The 25,327-nt window shown below is 37.7% G+C and overlaps 1 protein-coding gene across 2 annotated transcripts in view; it reads left to right on the top strand.

Moving 5' to 3' along the window:
• The window catches only part of USP9X (ubiquitin specific peptidase 9 X-linked), a 90,195-nt gene extending 71,098 nt beyond the window's left edge, over positions 1–19,097 (top strand). For both annotated transcript variants that reach the window (XM_060770192.2, XM_060770193.2), the window contains 10 exons: positions 513–636; positions 2,174–2,399; positions 2,983–3,112; positions 4,151–4,336; positions 7,928–8,148; positions 9,154–9,242; positions 10,122–10,278; positions 10,531–10,743; positions 14,171–14,266; positions 15,908–19,097. In XM_060770192.2, coding sequence (XP_060626175.2) covers positions 513–636; positions 2,174–2,399; positions 2,983–3,112; positions 4,151–4,336; positions 7,928–8,148; positions 9,154–9,242; positions 10,122–10,278; positions 10,531–10,743; positions 14,171–14,266; positions 15,908–16,042 — 1,577 coding nt within the window. In that variant the 3' untranslated portion in view covers positions 16,043–19,097. The remainder of the gene's footprint in view (positions 1–512; positions 637–2,173; positions 2,400–2,982; positions 3,113–4,150; positions 4,337–7,927; positions 8,149–9,153; positions 9,243–10,121; positions 10,279–10,530; positions 10,744–14,170; positions 14,267–15,907) is intronic.
• The last annotated feature ends 6,230 nt before the right edge of the window (positions 19,098–25,327 follow it).

Raw genomic sequence — 25,327 nt, 5'->3', positions numbered from 1 at the left:
GTGTCCCAACTCATATTGCCCTTATCCCCAATTTTGTCATCTGGCATTTGCACTTTATCTGTCAGCCCTGCCCTCAACTGATTCGAACTGGCCCCCCTGCTCGAGCCCTGTTTCTCTATTTCAAGTTCTGGTTGTCTGTTTGATGGTTGTTTTTTATATTGTGTTATGCTGTTGTTTATTTTGTTTTGTTTTGTTGCTGTTTTATGAATTGTAATGTGTTATACTTTTACTAAGTTTGCTCGAGCTTGTCCCCATGTAAGCCGGCCTGAGTCCCTTCGGGGAGATGGAGGCGGGTACAAAACAAAATTGTCGTTATTATTATTATTATTATTATTATTATTACATTCAGATATACTACAGAGTAAAAAAATTGCTATAAACTGTCACTCAGTATTACAAAATAATGGAGTGTCTTTTAAAGCTTAAATTAACATGCCAATTTTCAGTAGTAAGATATATTATGAAATAATAATATGTTGTATCATAGCACTTTCTATTCCATTTTTCTTTAGGACAAGATCACCTGTTGCCTGAAGCAGAAGAAATAACCATGATTAGTGTTCAGCTTGCTGCTAGGTTTCTTTTTACCACAGGATTTCACACAAAGAAAATAGTCCGTGGTCCTGCCAGCGATTGGTATATTGGATTTAAAAATAAGTTTTAGTGTTTTAATATAGTGTTCATATGTTAATACAGGGTTAGTCAAAATGCATAGGCCAATAAGCCATTCAATTGAATGGCTTATTGGCCTATGCATTTTGACTAACCCTGTATTTAATCATCCAAAATTGGAAGATCAATGCAGTGGAATGAAGCTTCAAAATAGAGCATTGCTTTTTTTCTTTTTTTTTACTTTTAATGTCTTTCTTCTTTTTTGGCAATTAATTTGAAAAAATGAGAATGCTAACATTGCTGAAAATTTAATATTTGTAGTTTCAACTACCATTGAGTCTCAGGAGTATGTAATGAGAAAGTGTAGATTGGGAGTAAAGCAACCAGTATCCTCCAGACCAGGGGTTCTCAAAGTGTGCTCTGATGAGCCCTTGGGCTGCACAACTGATAGTGAAGGGCTCCACAGTGCCATGCTGCTTCCCAATTCCTCCTATATCCTTCTAAGAAATGCAGGGAAATTAAAGTTTTGAGCTGCCAATAACAGCAATAGTAGCATTAGTGTCTTCCTGAGGCACAAACACTTTCTCCCCCACCTCCCTTGCAACCCAGACTTTTTCTAGCCACCCAGACCCCCCCTCCCCCATTTTTTTTTTTTTTTTTTTTTTGCTTTCAAAACCCTAATTCCTTCCTGCTACACAGAGGGTGCTTTGTGTTTTCTCTGCATGGCAGAAGGGGGTTGAACTTGATGGCCCCTGATGTTTAGTAGTAGTAGTAGTAGTAGTAGTATTACAAAGGCTCGGTGTCCATCTGTTGGGAGTGCTTTGTCCTTTTCCTGCATAGCAAAAAGGGGTTGGACTGGATGGCCACGGGGGTCTTCCACTGAAATGCTGTTAAGTTTACGTTGGTTAAAATTGCTCTTCATTTTAAATATTGTATTGTTATTTCTTTCCCTTTTTTCACTGTGTGAATTAGTTAACGCAACCACTCGCCATCCATCTGCCACTGTCTGAGCCCATGCCTGATAGATAGATAGATAGATATAATATAATAATATTTCTTGGGGCTCCAGAAGAAACTTTTGCTTCAAAAAGGGCTTTGCGGCTGAAAAAGTTTGAGAACCCCTGTTCTAGACATTTCCTTGGATGTTTTGGAATAGTCCCAGCCACCACGGATAGTGATCAAGGATTGTAGGAGCTATGCTTCTGAATATTTGGGGCCTGCCAGTTTTCCTTGTTCCACTTCTTTCAAATTGTATCTCTAGCAGTTTAATTTGTATATAAGTTGACTGTTAAGCTATTTCGCGTTTTTATAACTGTTTTTTATTACTGTTGACAACTTTGTAGTGTTCAAGGTTCACAGGAGAAAGGCGGAGGGATTTTTTTTTTTTTGCTGTAATTTGATTGTCATCTCCATGCTATATTCAGTACCCCATAAACTACAATATGCATGAACAGTTAATAATTGGTACTCCTGTTACTAGCATGTAATGTTTTAACTAAGAAAAATAGCTATGTCTTCTGGAAATATGATGTCATCCATTTTTATTCCCTCCCTCCCCCAGGTATGATGCTTTATGCATTCTCCTTCGTCACAGCAAGAATGTACGTTTTTGGTTTGCACACAATGTCCTTTTCAACGTTTCAAATCGCTTTTCTGAATACCTTTTGGAATGCCCTAGTGCTGAAGTGAGGGGAGCGTTTGCAAAACTTATAGTGTTCATTGCACATTTTTCATTACAAGATGGGCCATGTCCTTCACCTTTTGCTTCACCAGGACCTTCTACTCAGGTATGCTCAGTTTTTCAACCAGAATTCAATAAATAAAAGATGTTAAATCATAACTCTGCATGGATATAACATTGATCATGCTTTAACATCAAGATAATATAATTCATCTTAAAGGTTTAGGAATTTATGTTGGGCTGTGTGCTTGTGAGACTTGATTTTTCTTGAAGAATTCAGACTCATATTCAGCTAACTCAGTATTGAGAGTCAAAAATAATGAATAATGTTTGAATATCTTACATCTAAGCTTGAAAATAGGGGAGCTAGCAATAGCAGTAATTTAGTATAGCGGAAGGATTAAGAATTGTATGTTACCACAGTGTAATTAGTTGTTAGAATAATTTCATTCAAAGCCTAAAGTGACATGGCTGTTTTAACCTACAGTTTCTGTATCCCTCTCTCCGTGCTGGCTGGAGATGTTGAGAATTGCACTTAAAAGTAACTTTTCCAAGTTTTGATTTCATCATTCTCAAATTTAACTCTGGCTGATCCCTTAAAAGGCCTGAGTAAAGCCACATAATTTGCTTGCTTATCCATTTCATTCAATAAAACATATTAAATTGATAATGCTATTTTTGATTTCTAGGCCTTTGACAATTTAAGTTTGAGTGACCACTTGCTGAGAGCTGTGTTGAATCTTCTTAGAAGGGAGGTGTCTGAACATGGGCGTCATTTGCAGCAATATTTCAACTTGTTTGTGATGTATGCCAATTTAGGTAATGTGCTTTCTTTGTCTTAAAGACTTTCTGCTTGATGTTTGATGATATTCTTGAAATGGTTATGGAGGGCTTAAATAAGTGATGTAAAGAATATATTCTAGCAGTTCTTTTAATTCCTGAGTGAGAAGATCAGTAATCATGGACATGCATTAAAGAAAATGTGTCCCATAGGTTGTTAGGGCATACTTTCAGTTTATATGTCCAATAGCTAACATGGTCTCTATAACATATTTTCAAATTAGCAAATTGGAGCCCCTGGTAGCGCTATGGGTTAAATCCTTGTACTGGCAGGACTGCTGACCAAAAGGTCGGTGGTTCGAATCTGGAGAGTGGGGTATATCCTGTCTGTCAGCTCCATCTCCCCATGTGAGGACATGAGAGAAGCCTCCCACAGGATAGTAAAACATCTGGTTGTCCCCTGGGCAATGTCCTTGCAGACGACCAATTCTCTGACACCAAAAGTGACTTGCAGTTTCTCACACGAAATTTTGGTTTAGCAAATTGTGGTAATGGGTTCCACCAATTTAGGTTTATATCTAGGCTCTCTCTTCAGCTGATAGAAAGGCTCTCTGGGGGCTTGCAGAATATATTAAAGGCTTCTGTCTCAAAAATATTTCACAGCTCTCTCCTGAACTATTATATTAGGGTAGTAGCACAGTCTTTTAAGGCCTTAAAAAGACTGAGTTATAAGTGTCTGAATGTTGAATTTGCCAAGTTGTTTGCCAATTAAGGATGCTATTAAATAGGATGAGAAAAAGGAATGATGGAAAGTGGTCTCATGTCTATTAACAGTAGGAAAATTAAAGCTCTTTTTTCAAGACAACAAATTTCATAAAAATGCCTGCTAAATAATTTTTACTCAGTACTCACTGTGATTGGTGTTTGAGGGTACAAAGCATTATTCATGGATTTCTAAGTTGGGAATAGTTGCATAAAATCTGAGGTGTATGAAATCACATTGCGTATGACTTACTTAACTTGTAGAATATTTTTCACTTAGCTTTAATTACATTTCCCCTTTTACATTTGTTTTAGGTGTGGCAGAAAAAACGCAACTTTTAAAACTCAATGTGCCTGCCACATTTATGCTTGTGGCATTGGATGAAGGCCCTGGCCCTCCGATCAAATACCAATATGCTGAATTGGGTAAACTGTACACTGTGGTGTCCCAGCTAATCCGTTGCTGCAATGTGTCATCACGTATGCAGTCTTCCATCAACGGTACTGTTAATTTTGAAGCTCATAAATGCAAATAATAGGGGTAGCAGTTTGCTATTATTCATACAGTTTATTAATCATGTTTCTATTATGCTGACCTATATTCAAGAGTTGGAAAATTTGTAAAACATTGAAATACACTTGTGTGTGTGTGTGTATCAGTTACCAAGGTATCACAGAGGTGAAACTCTGGGATGCAGATCCTTTTGAGGCATCGCAAGTCACAGTCTAAAATAGCATCCGGAGTGGCTGAGGCACTTGTTTCTTGTAGTGATGGGATTTATATTACACCATTGGCTATCGATCATACTTTAAATACACAATATCCAGTGATGTGATTCTATTATGGATGTTGTGTTCATCAATACCTAGTTTTAGATTGTAAGGACCTCATTACACTAGAAAATGAATCCATTTTAAATCTGGTTTTTGCCCCCCACAGAATTCTGGAGTTTGTAGTTTATTGAGGCTGTTAAAGGCTTATCCCTAAAATACAAACCCCAGAATTCTGCAGGAGGCAGCAACCAGATTTAGAGTGGATTCATTCTCGAGTGTAATGAAGTTGTGTGTAATGCAAAAATCCAGCTTAGTTTCTAGTTGTGCGATTGGATTCACAAATAGTAGAATACCAGTGTCTCCAAAACTAAATGTGCTACACTTACCCAACTGAAAAAATAGATTGTATTGCTTAAAAGATATATGTTTAGCTTTGGTGCTTTCTAAACATCTTGAGAGGACCTGAGTCCCATCAAACTAATTCTGACACACTGTATGAGATACTGTTAAAGTGGTCAGGATAGACTTTGCTTAGCAGTAAACTAGGTTTTTTGCTGTGCAATTTTGTTACTTTTCTTTTTTCCTTATTTATATTTTTCTGTAATAAACATGAGGAAGTCAGGGCTTACTTAGATTCCTATGCTATTCATGGGGTACTCCTTATTGTCTAAACTGTTTTGGTTACACTAAAAGGCTTTAAGGGAAGACAAATCAATGGTTTGACTGGCAAAGACATAGCTAGCAAGTGCTTCTATTTCCAAGTACTATATGTGTACAGTAAGGAATATTATAATTTTCTGTGCTGGAGGTTTCATGTGAGTGATGACAGTATCAACAAGTGGGAAAACACTTTCCTAACTCTTGTCAGCATAGTTGATCCTTAGAGTCTTCTTCACATCCTTGTCTTGTGTAAATAGCTTTAATGGTAATACAATCTCAGTTGTGACAACATCAGGGAAACATGTCTGTGTCTGACAGTCTTAATTCTAAGTGAGCACCTACACAAGTTCACATCAAATGCAAATCATGTAAATGTCAAGTAATGTACCATATACATATTCCTTGACATAGTTCTATAACATGACAGCATTAATATGAGTATGGTAAGGCCAGACCCTGATTTCCTGCAGCCTGCCAACGCATAGTTCCATAACTTCCATAGCGCCATAACTTCAAAACGCCGAAATGCCAACACTTCTTTCCCTAAGAACAGTGCCAAGGACCAGATCTCTGTTTTCCATACAGCAGAACCTGACTCCCTGCACAAAATCTAAGACTCCAAAAGCGCACTTCTTCCTCTTCCCTTGAGAAAGAAGCCCCAAAGTGTCCAGAATCATGCTTTCCCATAGCATATCTGACACTCTCCAAATACACCACCTCTCTCCTTCCCATGGAGCAGAGCATGGCGGGTGGATCAGACTCCTCGGTCTGCCACCATTTGAGCATTATTAGGCTGAGTCTTTTATAGGAAAATTCTGTTGATGTAGTCCCAAAGTTGTAAATTAATGATAGACGTCTTCCATCCTGGATCCATCCCAGTTTCCTGGCCAGATGTTGATCTTCTTGATTGGTGTTGATCTTCTGTTGACTTCCTTCTTAACATAAGGAGTGTTGCAAACATTTCCTTTATCCCTGTCCCAGTTCTTATCAGGGTTTCTCATTAGCAAGTCCAGCAAGCAGGTAGTTAGTCATTGCAGGCCTTAATATTATACTGGTGATTCCAAAATTATTAGCTCCATCCATACATCCTTCCATTCTTCCATTCATTCCCACACATCATTTTAAATTCACATTTATCAAATTTGCACATTGAATTTCTTATTACATATTCCCCCTCTTGCATATAGATTTTATTTTTAAATCTATATGCAACATATAGTAAAGTAACTTCTAAATTTCAGTTGAATCAAAATCTCATTTTCTTGAAACAGAAATACATTTTCACAATTACAAGTAACAATATAATAATCATTACAATTGAATTAACCATTTCAGATAAATTGAACTTTTGCATTTAAACCTTCAAAACATTTGATCAATTAATGTAAGAACCTTTCTTCATATGCACAACATCTAAAACCATGCTGTTCCTAAATTATTGTTTCCTTCTTTGTTCATTTTCATTACATTTCCATAGCAAAACTGTTAATTTATTCTCTCATACTGGAAAAGAATGCCAAATAACGCCAAATAATGTTATGAATAACTTTCCCACATTGGAAAAGAATATCCCACTTCTGACACCAATTATGTTATGAATGACTTTTCAATAACTTTGAAGCATAGGTTCTTTTTATTGCAATTTCCAGTGTGAGAAGATATATCAGATTACAGAAAACATTTAGACAAAGAATGACATTGGGCATACAGACATACAGATTCTATGCAACTACATTGGATTTACAATTACATTGGTTAACAAACAAACATAGGGGAATTACATTTTCACTCAACATTCACACACATGTACATGCATTCATCCACATGCATCCAAATATTACCATATCATTTTCTCCCTCCTTGGAGAAGCACCTGTAAGGCCAGACCCTGCTTTCCTGCAGCCTGCCAACGCATAGTTCCAAAACTTCCATAACGCCATAACTTCAGAACACTGAAATGCCAAAACTTCTTTCCCTAAGAACAGTGCCAAGGACCAGACCTCTGTTTTCCATACAGCAGAACCTGACTCCCTGCACAAAATCCAAGACTCCAAAAGCGCACCTCTTCCTCTTCCCTTGAGAAAGAAGCCTCAAAGTGTCCAGAATCATGCTTTCCCATAGCATATCTGACACTCTCCAAATACACCATCTCTCTCCTTCCCATGGAGCAGAGCATGGCGGGTGGATCAGACTCCTCGGTCTGCCACCATTTGAGCATTATTAGACTGAGTCTTTTATAGGAAAATTCTGTTGATGTCGTCCCAAAGTTGTAAATTAATGATAGACGTCTTCCATCCTGGCTCCATCTCAGTTTCCTGGCCAGATGTTGATCTTCTTGATTGGTGTTGATCTTATGTTGACTTCCTTCTTAACGTAAGGAAGGTTGCAAACATTTCCTTTATCACTGTCCCAGTTCTTATCACAGTTTACTCTTCAGATCTCATTAGCAGGTCCAGCAAGTAGGTAGTTAGTCACTGCAGGCCTTAATATTATACTGGTGTTTCCAAAACTATTAACTCCAATCACACATCTTTCCATTCTTCCATTCATTCACACACATCATTTTAAATTCACATTTATCAAATTTGCACATTGAATTTCTTGTGACAGTACAGTCTAGTACAAAACAAAAATAAAGTAATACATGTTTTCCATCTAGGTAACCCTCCACTTAGCAACCCATATGGTGATCCTAATTTATCACAGCCAATAATGGCACTTCAGCAGAATGTGGCAGACATTTTGTTTGTGCGGACTAGTTACGTGAAAAAAATAATTGAGGACTGCAGTAACTCTGAAGAAACCATCAAACTGCTTCGCTTCTGCTGTTGGGAAAATCCTCAGTTTTCGTCTACAGTCCTCAGTGAACTACTATGGCAGGTAAAGGAAAAGGTGCATTTTATTTAAATCATTTGTATATAAATATATATTTTGGTGCCCTGCATTATGCTATTTCACATATATGTTTCAACCACTGGAAGAAGTCATTGGGAGATTTGGGGTGTTGTGCAGATGACACCCAGTGCTCTTAATCCTTTCCACCTAAAGCCTAGTCCTAAACCAGTGTCTGTCATTAGTTAATAGACTGGATGAGAGCAAACAGCTTTGTCCACACAAGTCAAGGATGCTCCCAGTCAGTCACAAAGCAAATCAGGAAATAGGGATTTAGCCTGTAAAGACACAAACACACTATACTTTTGGCTATACTTTTAAACTCAGTATTGAACTTAAAGGCCCAGGTTTTTAAAGTGGCTAAAAGTGCCTTTGCACATTTAAAACTTTGGATTACTGTACTGCATTCTCCTTGGCTTTGCCTTTGAGAAATGTTTGGAAATTTCCTCATGGTCCAAAGACCAAAGGCAGGTTATTAACTGGTGCTGACTTTAGAGCAGACAATTCTCCTGTTGCAGTGTGTTTCCAGCACAATCCCAAGTGCTGATTATGAACAAGACAGCTCTGTATGGCTCAGGTCTGGGCTCTTTGGCAGATTATATCTCCCTGTATGAAACCCTTCTCTCAGTCCCACTACCACTGAAAGCACGCTCAGTGGAGATGTAAAAGGAGCTGTCTTTGTGGCTGTCCCTGGCCAAAGAGGTCAGAATGCAATATTCCTTTGAATGCAATATTCCTGCTTCTTGGCAGGGGGTTGGACTGGATAGCCCATGGGGTCTCTTTCAACTCTATGATTTTATGAATGGCTCCCTTTCTATTGTCCTAGTACCTAAAGCCTTTTTATTCAGCCAGGCTTTTAAGGCATAAAGGTGCTAAGACTGAGCCACGGGGTGGTATATGGAGTTTCAATTTTAATAATGTATGTTGTATTGTACTATACTTCTAAATTACAGGAATGTATATATTAATATTCCCTAGTTTTGTTTTTTTAAGGTTGCATATTCATACACGTACGAACTTCGACCTTACTTGGATCTGCTTTTGCAAATTTTGCTAATTGAAGACTCTTGGCAAACTCACAGGTTAGCATTTTGGATTCTTGGGTTGATTTTTTGTTTCTATACATATATTTTGGCAGGAAATAGCAGTTTCCAGCAATTTACTGAAAACTAACTATTATAAGCACAAGTGAGAAGTGCAGATTGAATTCGCACATTGAACGCATATCATCCTGTGATTAATAACTGAAAGCAATATCTCATAAACAATTCTATATGCCATTTTGACTCCTGCACTAATTTCCAATTTCACATACATAAATAAGATGGTCTTTCTATGTTGAGACAATTTCTGAATTATTATCTCTTGTTTAATTGTCTGTGATATTTTCTATTTAGTTTCAATTCCTACCACAGTCTTTATAGGCTTTTGGAAAAATGACAAGTGTTGTGAAACAGTGAGAGAGTGGTGGAATTACATTAGAAATTGAAAAAAATGGAAATATAATTTATTTGTAGAAGGACACCTTTGATTCAGTATTAAGTTTCACTAAATGTATTTAATGACACTATTTGTGGCAGTGATGTGTGTGTACAAATCTCCAGGCTTTGAGAAATTCTGAGGTTTTGGTGTGTTGGTTGAGATGAGATATGATAGTTGTTAAAATATTTGAAAGGATTTAATAAGGAAGAGCGAGCAGGCTTGTTTTCTGCTGCCCTGGAAACAAGGGCTCGGAGCACTGGGTTCAGGTTAAAGGAAAGGAGATGCCACCTGAAGATTAGGAAGAACTTCCTGACTGTGAGAGCTCTTCAGTAGTGTCACACACTGCCTCGGAGTGTGATGGAAACTCCTTCCATGGAGTGTTTTAAACAGAGGCTGGATGGCCATCTGTTGGGGGAGCTTTGATGGTGCTTTCCCTGCATGGTCCATGTGGTCTCTTCCAACTCTATGATTCTTTTCAGGATTCACAATGCACTTAAAGGAATTCCAGATGACAGGGATGGGCTATTTGATACAATTCAGCGCTCCAAGAACCATTATCAAAAACGGGCTTACCAATGTATAAAATGTATGGTGGCTCTCTTCAGCAACTGTCCAGTAGCCTACCAGATCTTGCAGGTAAAACTCACTTGGTTTCAATAAAGTGTTATCAGCTGTATCCTGTTTTAATTCCATTAAGAACATTTTATTTTCTCACATTTCAAAACAAAGCAAAACCTTGCTATTAAAAAGATGAAGAGGGTTGATGAGAGATTTGTGTATAAAATAAGATGAATAAGAATAATGTACTAGAAATGGTACTTCTTATTAAAAAGCTGTGTTTTACAAAAGTGTTTATGAATATTGAATAATTTATTTTTATCCTTTCAGAGCAATGGAGATTTGAAAAGAAAATGGACTTGGGCAGTAGAGTGGCTTGGAGATGAGCTGGAGCGTCGGCCATACACTGGCAACCCACAATATACTTATAACAACTGGTCTCCACCTGTCCAGAGTAATGAAACATCAAATGGTTACTTTCTGGAGAGATCACACAGTGCAAGAATGACCCTTGCAAAGGCTTGTGAGCTGTGTCCAGAGGAAGTAAGTAGTAAATGTACACCCTCTAGCAATTTGACATCCATTACATGACAAATAATTACTGTAATAAAATGCCTTAGACTGAGAATTATATACCAGTTTGATAGAAAAAAATGTTAATTGTACTACAGACTAATGTGCAGTTGTTAAAATTTCAAGTTTATGATATTTTTGTCAGGTTAACTTAACAAATTTGTTTTTTACTTTTCAAAATGCAATCCACCTTAACATTGCCATTATAGTTAAGGGACACTGGCATTGTTAAAAGACAAAGAAGGAAAAGTTGTAGATGATATTTTTTCAGTTTGTTCTTTACGTTAACTGTAACTAGGATGAAATATATTAGATTCAATTTACTGAAAAAGGGAAAAAAATGTTTTGAACAATAGTCCTGTCATCTCTGGGCATTAGCCACATGGGTAGGGACTGATAGCTGCTATAATCCAAAATATGTGGAAGCACATGTTTGGAAAAGGTCAGTATAGAACAGGCATGAGCCAACTTCGGCCCTCCAGGTGTTTTGGACTTCAACTCCCACAATTTCTAACAGCCTACCAGCTGTTATTAATTGTGAGAGTTGAAGTCCAAAACACCTGGAGGGCCGAAGTTGGTCCATGCCTGGTATAGAAGGTCTTTCATTAGTTTATAAATAAAGTCATTGGACCTGTAATCATAATCAAAGGTTCTTGCTTTATCATTGTTTTACTCTCAGTGTTTTATTCTACATTGTTTTTTACTGTCTTTTAGCCTGGTATATTACTTCTATTGAAAACGTTAGACTTGCTCAGTATTAGAGGAAGGATGGCCTCTATCACTGATAGACCTCATCACTGTCCAGTCATCCATTGTGAATTTGTTTATTTATTTATTTATTTATTTATTTACCGCACTTCTGCCCCGCCCTTCTCAGCCCAAAAGCGACTGAGGCTGGTCATTTAAAAGATATTAGCGTAAGTTTGCTTTCTGAAAGAGGAAGGAAATGCAGATACTTCATAAGACAAATATTTATTAAGAGTTCCGATTCTATCTGTGTATGGAAAAAGGATGCCTGAAGTTGGACAGAATACAAGTCCCTTTGATTATCTCTTACAGTAGTGCTTAAAACAATACTGGTATATAGGGACTTTTCATGGGAGTTTTCATAAAGTTGTATCTAGGTTTTGTTTGCAAAGTTTTTGTTTAGAGGAGAGTATTAACCTAAAGACTGAAGTCTCAATTAACCTTCTGAATGGAAGTTGTAGAACTTTTTTTGTAGATATTAATAATAAATATATATATTTTAAAAATATTGTGAAATAATCTGCCATGAAAAATTCAGTTTAATTTCCATTAAGGAAGAACTGGAAAAGGATATATGAAGAGCAGGAGACAATGTGAGAAGATATAAGAAGATATAACCAATGGACTTAAAATTAAAATTGTTAGAATCCTCAATATATTATGTAATATGTGTTAAAGAAATAGAGATGGAGACTTGTTGTAACGATGATCATATTGTTGTTGAAGGCTTTCATGGCAGAAATCACTGGGCTGTATGGCCATGATCCAGAAGCATTCTCTCTTTAACGTTTCTCCCACATCTATGGCAGGCATCCTCAGAAGTGAGGACCTCACAATCTCTGAGGATGCCTGCCATATATGTGGGTGAAATGTCAAGAGAGAATGCTTCTGGAACATGGCCATACAGCTTGGGAAACTCACAGCAACGCAATAATCATATTGTAAAAACTCCTTATTCCTCAACAACCTTCACCCTCTTTGTTTTCTCCTCACAACATACTAGGCATTTGTAAAGATGCAACTAACCAATAATTAATCTATCTTCCCCAAATTTCTCCTTTTCCTTCCCTCCCCCCCCCCCCCCTTTACTAGCAAATGCGTGCCAGCAGGTTGAGGGTGAATCCAGCAAAGACGGAGATCCTATGGCTGGGTGGACCGGGCAGTGGGGACATCCATCTGCCCACCCTGGATGGCGAGGCGTTACGCCCGTCATCATTGGTAAAGAGTCTGGGAGTCCTTTTGGACCCTCTGCTGACAATGGAGGCCCAGGTCTCCGCCGTGAGCAAAACCTCCTTCTTTCACCTGCGGCAGGCTAGACGGCTGGCCCCCTACCTGTCCAGGGATGACCTAGCTACGGTGATCCAGGCCACGGTCATCTCAAGGCTGGACTACTGTAACGCCCTCTACATTGGCCTCCCTCTGTCGGTGATTCGGAAGCTCAAGTTGGTACAAAACGCAGCTGCTCGGCTTCTTGCGGGAATTCCGATGAGATGCCACATAACACCAATCTTACTACAGCTGCATTGGTTACCAATTGAGCACCGGATCACTTTCAAAGTGATGGTACTCACCTTTAAGGCCTTGCATGGTCTGGGGCCAATGTATCTAAGGGATCGTCTCACCCCCTACCAACCCCAGAGATCCCTCCGCTCTGAGGACCAAGATCTATTGGAAGTCCCCAGTGTCAAGACCTTGCGTCTAACGGCAACCAGACGCAGAGCCTTCATAGCAGTGGCGCCATCAGTCTGGAATGCTCTGCCACCTGAAGTTCGTGCCCTGCGGGACTTACCAGCTTTCCGCAGGGCATGTAAGACATACCTGTTCCGACAGGCTTTTAATGTTTGATACTGTTGTTTTTAAATTGTTTTAAATTGCTTTTAAACTTTGTTAGATTTTAGCTATTCTTGTAAGCCGCTCCGAGCCCCAGGGGAGTGGCGGCATATAAGTTACAACAAATGTTTTTCTTAATTAATTTGGCATCTAGTAGAGTAGTGTGGTAAAGCTACGCACACACAGTATACAAGTTACTGCTCACATAGAAACTTCCTGGATATTTAGGGAAATATTTATTCCAAAACACCCTCTCACTAAGGACTGCACATCAGCAACCTTATCAGACAAAAAAGAGATTAAAGACTGGAAAAGTCTGATATTGGAAGAAAGCAGGATTCCTGAAATCACTATCAATTCACTTGTTAAATGAGAACAAAAAGGACCTGCAACCTTGGAACTGTTCCCCTCTATAGTGTTAACCATATTCTAGTTTAGAGCTATTAATCATCAGGTGGAATGTGGTAAAAAAGAAGCAACCTTTACATTGGGGACATTATACTCTTGTGCTCCTATCCGATGTGCATTTCCCCAGGGTATTTGGTTGGACATTATGTGAACAGAATGTTGGATTCAACAAATCTTTGGTCTCGTGAAACATGGCTTCTTTTATATTCGTACTTGAACCCAAAAATACCTTTGAGGGAAGAAGAAGGTTGAGATATTTTCCCTCCCTACACCCACTACCAGGATTCTGTCATAGTCTTCTTAATATGACTCTGATTAAATTTGAAGTGTTGATTAACAATAAAAATAATGCAAGTATAAGGTTAATGTGAGCTGTATTTTATAGTTGTTTAATTGTCATTTTTCTTTTTAGGAGCCAGATGATCCAGATGCACCCGATGAGCATGAGTCCTCTCCACCTGAAGATGCTCCATTGTATCCCCATTCACCTGGATCCCAGTATCAACAGGTGAGCAGGGAGGCATCTCGGACAGAAGCATTATCAGTTCATTTTAGCGTCCTATACATTTTGCTTTAGCTTGATTTTAAATACTTACACTTTTTTCTGTCAGGAGCGACTTGGGAAACTGCAAGTCGCTTCTGGTGTGAGAGAATTGTCCGTCTGCAAGGATGTTGCCCAGGGGACATCCGGATATTTGATGTTTTACCATCCTTGTGGGAGCCTTCTCTCATGTCCCTGCATGGGGAGCTGGAGCTGACAGCTCAACCTGCTCTCCCCAGATTCGAACCGCTGACCTGTCATTCAGCAGTCCTGCCAGCACAAGAGTTTAACCCATGACACCATCAGGGGCTCCAATACTTACACTGTGAACTTTGGTTCTTTAGACACAAGGATGAGTGCCACACAAACATACAGTTCCATGACGCTGGTGACAATCTGCCATCTGTAGTAGTAGGTTCTTGTCTTAGAAGGAACTGTTTAATGCGTATATGCAAGCTACTGTATTTGTAGCTTACATCTTGGCCAAAGTATGAATCTACTCCCAAGTTCCTCCAGAATTCCTCAATATAACATGTTCTTCTATTCCTGCAGTAGTGAGCCATTTTAGAAGTCAAACCTATGTGTTGCAAAATTCCCAAATCTTCACACAAGTTTTTTTAAGAATGATTGCTAATCAAAATTTTGAACTACATTGAAGTCAGATTCTGCTCTGCTTTTATTCATTTATTAAACCTAGTTTTCCCTTTGCTGATGTAATCAAATTCATAAACAATTCCGCTATTGCATTTTTAAATACCAAATACGAGATACAGAATAATTGATCTGAGTTCCAGGTTAAGCTTCCCTTAAATATACGTGTCTTTATAAATAGATCACTAGCTCTGGAAAATTTAAATGATAGCAAATTTGCCCTTAGCCATGTTTGGGAGTCATGGATAACTACATTATTTGTTCCCGTCTCTTTCCTGAATCATTAATTGTCTGTCCTTAATCTGTTAATTTCCTTCCCTGCTCATTGGCCTTCATCTTGCTTTCTTTACTGATGTTCTCAGCAGAGCACTTGGTAAGTGACACAAACCCAGTACCCACAAAATCCAATCACATTTTGTCCACCAGCTCTCTTCTCTCTGTTGATGTGGTGTCTTCACTTTTCTCACAAGAGCTGGCTTTTTCACTTCCTAACATGCACAGTAGTTACATTTTCATTCTAGTTGTAGGTTCACATTACATGAAGGTATTCAAGTATACATTAGCCCATGTAATTGATGTTTTTGGGCTTAGCAGAGTTGATACAAATTAACCATTCAGTTAAGTTTGACACAAGAGTGGAAGAACATTCACAATTACCACGCCCTGTTTTATGTACTAATTGTAAGTACTTTCGCTCCACCACTTTGTTTTTTGAAGACTTGCCTTAATTAAAGGTCTTTATATAAGCTGGTTAGCATTCTCGCATGAGGCTGGACATTGTTGACAGTAAATACACTTTGCTTTAAGTGTAAATTTGTTTGATTTCTAGTTTAACAGGGAAGACTTCTCTCAAATTACTTAAAATGTAAAATGTTTTGCTGACCAATCCACCGAGTTGCCCTTTTTTGAAAAGGGGGTGGGAGCAATTGTTCTGACGGTCTCCTTGATCTCTTGCAGAATAACCATGTGCACGGACAGCCCTATACAGGCCCAGCAGCACATCATATGAACAACCCTCAGCGACCCGGCCAACGAGCACAAGAAAATTTTGAAGGCAGCGAAGAGGTTTCACCCCCTCAGACGAAAGAATAGTGGAAATGCACATAGTTAACTTGCTCCATCAAGACTGTGCACCCAGGCCTTACAGTCCAACTTTTCTCTGTGTCTGGCTAATATTTAGAAAAAAAACTATTCCTAATCAACATGGAGTGAAGAGTCTATTCACTGTCTTATCTGCAGAAAAAAATTGCTGTCAATATATAACCTGCCTGCAGTGGAAAGTGTATAGTGTTTTGTAATAAATGGCCTGATGCTAATGTGTAAATGGCAAAGGTGTATATAGTATATTAATGTTTGACTGTTAATTCTTAAGCAAGAAACATTTTTGTCTTGATGAGACTCACAAATCTACAACAATTAATTTCTTGATATATCTGCTGCGCTCTACAACCAGTGTTGCCTGCCTCATAACGGCAGTTGGATCAACTCCTTCCCCACGGAAAAAAAAAGCCTGTCCATGTCAACCAGAGAGAGAAAAAATAGTTTCATGTAATTCTTTGCCACTGGAGTCGATTTTACTATGAGCAACGTAATGACTGGTAACCTTTTAATTATTTGGTTGATGTGGAAAATTGGTGATGTAACATTGTTTCTAGGTCTTTTTTCATTGCCTTTTTTCATTCTGGTATTAGGTTAATCACTTTGAAGCTATAGTTAAGCTGTAACATTTAGCATGGCTTCACACCCGGTTAGTGTAGCCCGTGAGGAAAGAAATTAACAGGCGTATTACTGGGACGACTGTGTTGTTCGGAGCCTTTTCTTCTGAGATCTAGATTATAAAACAGGGAGCGGGGAGGGTCGGGCAATGTGACAAACAGGTGGTTTCAGTTGCACATCTAATGTTCCTCACATCTAATGTTTGACAGTTCTGTCTCTGGGTGGGATAAAAGAACACTTAGTTTTCAGTAATAGGAAATTAAAAGATTTAAAACAAATATGCAAATTTTTGCTATGCCAGGATGCCTGGAGCATAATAGACTGTATTTGGTGTGCTTGTTTGTTTCTTTGGTAGAGCTTATTCGAGGACACTTTCTACTGCATTGCAGTGAAGTGGAAGTCAACAAAATCACACAATACTTGTGAGTGCCACTGCACCGAGTTCGACTTGCTGGTTTTCTGCTCATTCACAATTCTACTTGAAAGCGAGAATTGTCTTAGCTCTTTATCCATTACAGGAGAAATCGTTCACCTTAGAAGCAGGATTTGATTATTGAGAAAACAAACTACTGGTTAGTCAAATACAAACCTGAGGTATCTATTCCAAGAGTAAACATTTGTTTAAAGACTTCAAGGAACGCATCAGTAAATACTGTATTTAAATTAAAATTGGTAACTTGAATGTGTGTAATTATTTTGGAACTTGTCAAAAAAAACCAAATACCCCTGCAAAACAGATACAGCCCGCCCTATACTATTTAAATATTTGCTGTTTTATTTTATAGAAATTATTTTGCTGAATTCACAAATAGAATTTGATTTAAGAAGACCATTTTTGTCCTGTGGTGTGTGTGTGGTTTTTTTTTTTTTTTAAAAAAGAAAAAGGCTGCACAGCTAGTTGGATTCTGTGCACTCTCCTGAATTCTGAAACTTAAAAAGTCGCATTGAGATTTGGTGGACAGAAATTTGACCCTTGACAAAGAATAAAAAAGGAAATCTGTAATAGTTTCTTAATGTGACTATCTTGTACTTTTTGTATGTTTTATATATACATATATATTTAATGAGCACAAGCTTGATGGTATTTTTTACAACTGAGTTGAAACAAACAACGCTGCTTATCAAAACTAGGATTTATAGTTGAAATGGACAGAAAAATCACACGTGTGTTCTGTTGCATTTAGTATAATGAGATAGTCTTAAACCCTTTTTAAATACTCTATGTAGCAATGATCATTTTATTCTTCCAGGAATACTATTCTCTAATAGTCATGTTAACTGTTATGTTTTTAATAGCATTTAATTTGATTGGCTGGCAACATCTCAGTGAAACGTTCCCAGTTTAGTTGGGTATGTTTAGTACTGACTTCAATCAGAATATTAGCCTGTTTTTGTATTTGAGCTGCAACAGTTCATATTCCCTTGGACCAGTCATTATTGTTAAACATGACATTTTGAAGACTATCTTTGCATATGGAAACATAGAACTTGTTACTTCCACCTTGGAAAAATGATGAAGCATGATGTGATTGTGGATTTTTTTATTATTATTTTGAAAAAAACTTACTTTCATAATTTGTTTTTCCCATCTGTGGCGGGAAGACGTTTCTGGAGGATCAGTTTGGGAACATTGTGGCAAACCTTTCCCCTTAAAAAGAGACTTTTCTAAAATGATGACCTCATAATAAATGTGTAGCAGAAACCTGGGAAAGGAATTGCCTTTCCTCCTTCAAAAACATCAAATTCTTCCTCATTTTAAGTGAAAATGTTCAAAAGAATAAGTAATGCATGCTTTTGTCAGAGCTCTAGCAGCAATGCTGCAAAACTGTAATGTAATACCTCAATATTAATGGCACACATTAAAAACAAGTCCTCAAAGTGCCTAAATGTTTAATTTTACTTTTCCACTAATTATTGAAACCTAATTTTTGTTTGTTAACAGTTAATGGGAAATCTCTGTCTTCCATAAAAGTGATCCATCCAGCAGCAAAATAATCTTACCTTTTTCCTAATTATCTAATGTTGAATATTTAAAAAATTGTACACCTGTAGGAAATATTTTTTTAGTGCGTTTGTAATCAGAATGTGTTCATGTGAATACTTTCCCTCACCCTAATAGTTCTATGTGCAAATGAATCCTTACCATTGTCTTAGTGGGTGACTTTAGAGTTCTCTTTTTTTTTTGTGTATGTTAGCGCTGCTAAGCCAACATAGTTAAGTAGCCGTGCACGGCTGCCAACTTGCTGGGAATTTTTAAATGTATCACTTTGGGGGAGTTTTTGAATGCCAAAAGTCATGGGAGCTTCCGTTTTCCGTTTGAACATAGATTCTAGTTTTTAGTGATTGTGGAAAAAGAAATTGAAAGCATGTCTGCAGTGTCCTCTCAAGACTCAAAAAACCAAAAGAGAAATAAAAAGAATCCGAAATGAAATTTTAAACCTCATGATTTTTAAATTAAGTAACGTCTTTTAAAGAGGAACCATGAGTTTTGAAGTAGCTTGAGAAACACATGTACTGGTTTGATTGGGTTCCCAAGCAAAATTAGGGTGTAATTAGTCAAAAGATTTGGAAGTCATTTATGTGTATAATTTGTTTATGTAATCAGTAAATTATGAAGAAGGATGAACATGTATTTGAAACTTCTGTATTGGTATAAAGAGGCAGGAGTTGAGTAAGCCTTGCTTTTTGGGCACACATTCATGTAGTAGACATAAATGTCTTGCTTCCGCCACCCTGGAGGTGGGTTCAAAATGGAATTGCACTTTAAGAACTTGCTGCAAAATATTTGTGTTTGTTTCCATGTTTTTTTCTGAATCGTATTAACTTCTGTTAGTTTCTACTTTTTTCTGAGTATCCTGGCTGGCACAATACAGAGGACAGTCGCCTGCATAGCTCCCTTATATTGTAGTGGAGCTCAAATAAAAATACCTACTATGTTCTTGCCACGAGCCCATCTCCTGCAGTTTGTTGAAGAAAACTTCATTTTCCATCTTCTATTATTTTGTGAACTTGCTGGCAACACTAGTAACTGTTAAATGACAAAATGTCTGACTTTGTTTTCCTTACTTTAAAAGATTGTGTTATTGAGAAAAGTCTTTGCTGGAAGAAAAACACTTTACAGAAACAGAAAACTCAGTTCTTATATTTAAACACGTCTTCCTCCTGAGTGGAGATTCTGGCAGATTTTGGAAAGTACTGGTGGTGTGGGGATGCATGTGCATGACTTTGTAATGCCCCAGTAAGTGGTGCCTTGTGCATGAAGGGCCATCATGAATCACATCTTTTGGCTAAAACTTGATGTGACCTCACATGCAATGGAGTAGTTGAGGTCTAGAGACCATCCTGAATCAAGTGATCTGTGGGCCCCAACCCATAAGGGTTTCCTTAATTCAAATGTTGGGGTTAGTAAAAAGGTTTCTGACTGCCACTCATTTACACAAATATGTTAGTGATAACATGCAATGTTTACAGTGGATCCTGCAAAAAATGATTTAGCTGTGCTCCACAAAAAGGAAAACCAGCTTGTTTAGCAAGCTTTGAAAATGCGGGTTTATTTTTAGTAAATGTTTGGTTTTGATACCTATTTTATATACTTATATTTCTGGGATCACAAAAAGATTTCTTGGGCACATGGAACACTGGAGGAAACAGCAGAGCTTTCCAAGCCTTTCATGTTGGTGACACACATTTAAACATGAATCCTTTTGCGACATGGTAATTCAGTTTTACTGGCAAACTGGAGGTTAAACCAACCCCTCATAAGAGTTTCATTCTCTCTCTCTCTCTCTCTCTCTCTCTCTCTCTCTCTCTCTCTATATATATATATATATATATATACACACACACATACACACACACACAATCTTTGCTGTATAAATAAGGTATGGATTCCCCCCCCCCCCCTTACACTTCTTATGTCCTACATTTGATTCTCGTGTAGTTTCTTCTATATGGTTCATCACATCATTGTCAAAAGATTTTTATTTTCTTAATTAGAAACATATCCATTTGAGCAGCAATTGCTGCAATTCAATCAACAAATTGTGCAAATTATAAAAGTGATAACTACTTATACTGGAACACCACCAGCCTTTGTTTCTGCGGGCATTTTCACTCGACACACCAAGAGACTACAAGTGACAAACTAGTATGTCCCAACACACAGTTTGGAAGGCTCTGCTCTAAGGGTTAGACAAATGCAGCTTTCTTGAACACAGCATACATACTCTGTCCATACTTTTGTGCTTTTCTCCTCCCATAACATGGCCCTTCCTATTCAGCAATGTGGTTATACAGAGGCAAGAAGGAAGCAAGCAACGTCCTCTGTTTGCTTCTGCAGACAGTTCTTAGAATCAAATGTGCTTTTCCGTGGTGTTTAGTTTTCACTGTTGATGAATTCAATTATTTGTAAACAACATTAGACTATTGTCACCCTTTTTGACCAGAAGAAACAGGCTGTCTTCATATTCATTCCCAAAATGAACAGTAAACATTTCATCTTTTTAAACTCTTGTGGCTAAAAGGTGAGGAAGTTTATTTGAATGCCTCGCTCACACACAACTTAATCTAAACTAGATTATCTAGTGATTATCTAGTGCATGCAATATGAATGCTGTTGCAGAAAGCAAAATATTGTACCTTAATGAATAAAAATTGGTACAAATTGGTCCCTTTCATACTTTGTTCTCATTGTGATTATCGTGCTTTGTATCAGGTGTTTGTGACCAACAAGTGGTACATTTGTGACCACTTAAATACTAAATTCAATTGAATTTGAGCATGCTATGTTATGAAATTGCAACTGGGCTTCATTCCTTTGTGTTAACTCTTTAAAATAATTCACTGCAGCAGTGATAAGATATCTATAATGTGTTACCAGAACCAAGACATGGCTCGTTCCTGTTCACTACCGTATGAAGATAACTGCACTATGTGAATTTCAATTATGCTCAGATTCATAACGACACAATCCCACAAATTCCGTAGTACTGTGGAGTTGAACCATAGTGGATTCCTAGATGCTCAAATTGCAAATACAAAAGTACAATATATTGACTTATTTAATCAGAAGGATAATCCATGATTAAGGCCTGGTAGAGCACAGTGGTAAGAGATGTGGTAGAAATCAAAGTTCCAAGTTCAAGCTCAAGGTATCTATGAACTAAATATGTATGCCACGCCACTCTTGACTGACAAATTGTTAATTAAAGATGGTAGATGGACAGTGTATGCAAAAAAATGCAAACACTTGAAAGTACTATTGAAATAGTACATTCAGCAGCATCATTGCTCTGTGCCATCAAATCAACTACCTGGTGACAAATACTATTTTCAAGAGACACTCTTATTAACAGCCCAGGTTTTGTAAACTCATGACTGTGGCTTCATGGATAGCATTAATCCAGAGGAATTATTTGTTTGAATAATGCAGTGTTTCCATCTGTTGTCCACAACTCTATTGATCCTTTCGGTAGATGACACAAAGTGCCTGCCCACAATTGGCTGTCCTTTTTCAAGATGTACCACTCCAATTAACATACGAAATGCTAGCAACTACTAAGAGCAAGGGAATATATTTTCTCCATTCCTTAGTATCATTTCTTGTGACCATTCTGGCTGGATATGGCTCTGTTCCAGTTCTGATGATGGGATGGCTGTCTCCTGATTGCTCAGCTGCACACATATGGAACAAAATATTTTCATGTGTGGATTTTCTGTTGATAGTATGTCATCCCGAATGCCGTTTAAGAAGGGTTCTGATTAAACGGATTGTGTGAATAATCTTTTAAGCCTCTGTCCCCTGAAGTGGCATCGCTGAACCCTTTGCTCAGGATGGCTTCGTTTTCCAGCCTTCTCTTTTCAACTATGCATTTTCATAATTGTACTATGCTAACTATTGGGTTAGATTTACTAGATGTTGTTTATTTTTCCACTTACATCAAACTGATGTCTCTTTACGAATCTTTTTTGAAAGGAGCATCATTACTGCTATTTGCTGTATATATTTTAAGTTCCTTTTTGCACAATTCTTGCAGGATCTAGTTTGTCCAAGATGGTTATGAGTTCTCTGAGTGCTATTCTGCATTGATTTCTGTCCTTGTACTTCGCAACTCGCTTCACATTGTTTCATTTGTGGACACCATCCTTATGTTCAGTGCAAAATTTTATTTCCCCTCTTTTGCTTAATCCTGTTTTTGGACATTGCAAAGAAAGCTTTAATTTTGTTATGTTTCTTAATTATGTAACATGTTTACTGAAGTTTACTGAAGTATATATTTATAACATTTCGGAACCTTGCTCAATAATTAATATTTCTAAAGTACCAGTCTGAAGAAAGAATGCAGAACAGTGGTCTTCAGTGTGTGTACACTTTCAAGTCTTCTTTATTTCACAGGGTTCCTAGGCCGGTGTTTTGCCAGTCCCATATTCTGAAATATAGCCTACAGCACCTGATATTAATTTACAGTCTCCCATCCAACTATCCTCAAATTGTTTTTCTACTGAGATACTTCCCCCCCTTGGCCTCCATGGCTCCGAACTGGAAACTGCTAGTTGCCCTTCAAGGCCAGTTTTTCATTTGCTTCTAGTTGCATATAAATTTTAATATATGGGAGAATACGAGTAATTTAACCCTCTTAAAATTTTCCAACCCTACCTGTGGAAACGTTCAGCTTTTTAGAAGATAGGGAGAATACTCATTTCTAGATCGCTTTGGACTCGCTGGGCAAAACTCAAAATGGAAATGCTTTCCTCTCCCCCTCCAGAAATCCCACCTCGGTCTCTCTCTTACTCTTAATCATAGAGTTGGAAGATCCATCCAATCCAACTCCCTGCCAAGCAGCAGGAAAACCACATTCAAAGCACCCCAACTTTGTATTAGATTCCAAATGGGGCTACAACTGAAATGTTCACCTTCTCTCACCAAAGATGTTAATCGGACACAGTGCAATTGCTTCCCCTCCCCCCTCTTTCAGACTGGTACTAACCACTAACCATTTTATTTTAAAATTTTGCATTCATATGTGCGTTATGACACAAAACATGGGGCTCTACTGTCCTTGATATTTGAACAAGATTTAAAGTCAACGAAACTATGTTCAATTAAATTCGTCTCTGTTTCACTGAGGAAAAGCAGAGAGGAAAATACGCTTTGGCAAAATACTTAGCATGAACAGCCCGCTAAGTTTATTTAATAATAATAATAATAATAATAATAACTACAACAACAAAACTTTATTTATACCCCGCCACCATCTCCCCAAGGGGACTCGGGGTGGCCTACATGAGGCCAAGCCCAACAACACATCAGTAATACACTGCAAACTCAACAGTTATTTTTATATTGAAGTTGGACTCCTTTAATGAAACTTTACGAATTTCATGCCTTTCTTTTCTCGCTAAGTAATGTTACAGTTGTCTCATAGTCTTCCATTTTAATGCATTTCCTAAGTGCTTGGTCGTTCACTGTTTGTATGCATCAATGTAAACAAAGTAACCTGTGTTGCATGACCTATTTCTGGCAAACTAAAGTTCATTGTGAAAAACTCCAAAGCAATTCCTTAAAAATCGGTGGCCTCCTGCTTCAACTTTCCACAGGAGACCTCTAAAAATATTACCTTCAGATATAAAGGACTTTATTGTTCTATTGGATTTAAGTCAAGACTGGTTTGTGTTCAGCCCTTTGCTAATGAAGCTTGTCAAATGTGCCTCTTGTAATTTTGAGACATTGGAAAAATACAGTTGCTGGCAACAGTGATGACTCATTTGGAGAAAAATGTATGGTGTTTTAAAACAAGTAATTCAATACTGTTGGCCCTCAGTCTCTGCTCTACTTCATCAAATGAGTGTAGACACTAAACTCCAGAAGTTTCTGCAATTTACTGGCCAATGTTCTCTGGTATGAAGGCCAAATAAAATGTCCACTCTTCACATATGGAGAGCAGTTTTATTAAAGGATTATAAAGCTGTCCTAATACCATCTACATCTTAGTAGCTCAATAGCTTATCCGGAAGAGAGCTTGAACATGTGTTCTTGGTCAAAACATCTAAAAGATTTACTGTCTGAAGATGCCAACCACAAATGCAGGTGAAACGTCAGGAGAAAATGCTGCTAGGACATGGCTATACAGCCCTCCAGCTAAAAGATGTTAGGAAACCATTTACTTTTTCCCACTTGTTAATTAATTCCTAAGTAATGTAGCTATTAAACACTGCTTTTTTGCATCAGTGCAATAATTTGAGATTAGCTGTAACACTAAAAAAACAAAGCTGACTGTAGAATAAGATTGGGCCCACCTTGCCTCTTGCATTAAATAGAAAAGAATCTTCCATTTTCTCTCAGGTAAGTTCTTTCACCATTCAGCAGCAATCCTGTGTGTCTTATGACTTTGTTCTATTAAGTCTGAATTGGTTTGTGTGTTTTCGTTAATGGCATTGAATGTTTGCCACCTTTTGTGTGGAAACAGCCCCAAGTCCCTTTGGGGAGATAGAGTTGTTTATAAATAAAGTATTATTATTATACAGGGTGAGACAACATAACTTCCTTTTTTCAAAACTTAATAAAACCCATTGTATGAATCAGAAAAAATTTATTGTTTTATAATACCTAAAGTTTTGTTTTACGTAGTTTTGAAGATCAAATTAGGTAGGTGACGTCCCCCA

Source organism: Anolis sagrei, chromosome 3 (genome assembly GCF_037176765.1).
Source record: "Anolis sagrei isolate rAnoSag1 chromosome 3, rAnoSag1.mat, whole genome shotgun sequence".
Classification (NCBI taxonomy): Eukaryota; Metazoa; Chordata; class Lepidosauria; order Squamata; family Dactyloidae; genus Anolis; species Anolis sagrei.
This window is presented reverse-complemented; position numbering and strand designations above follow the sequence as displayed.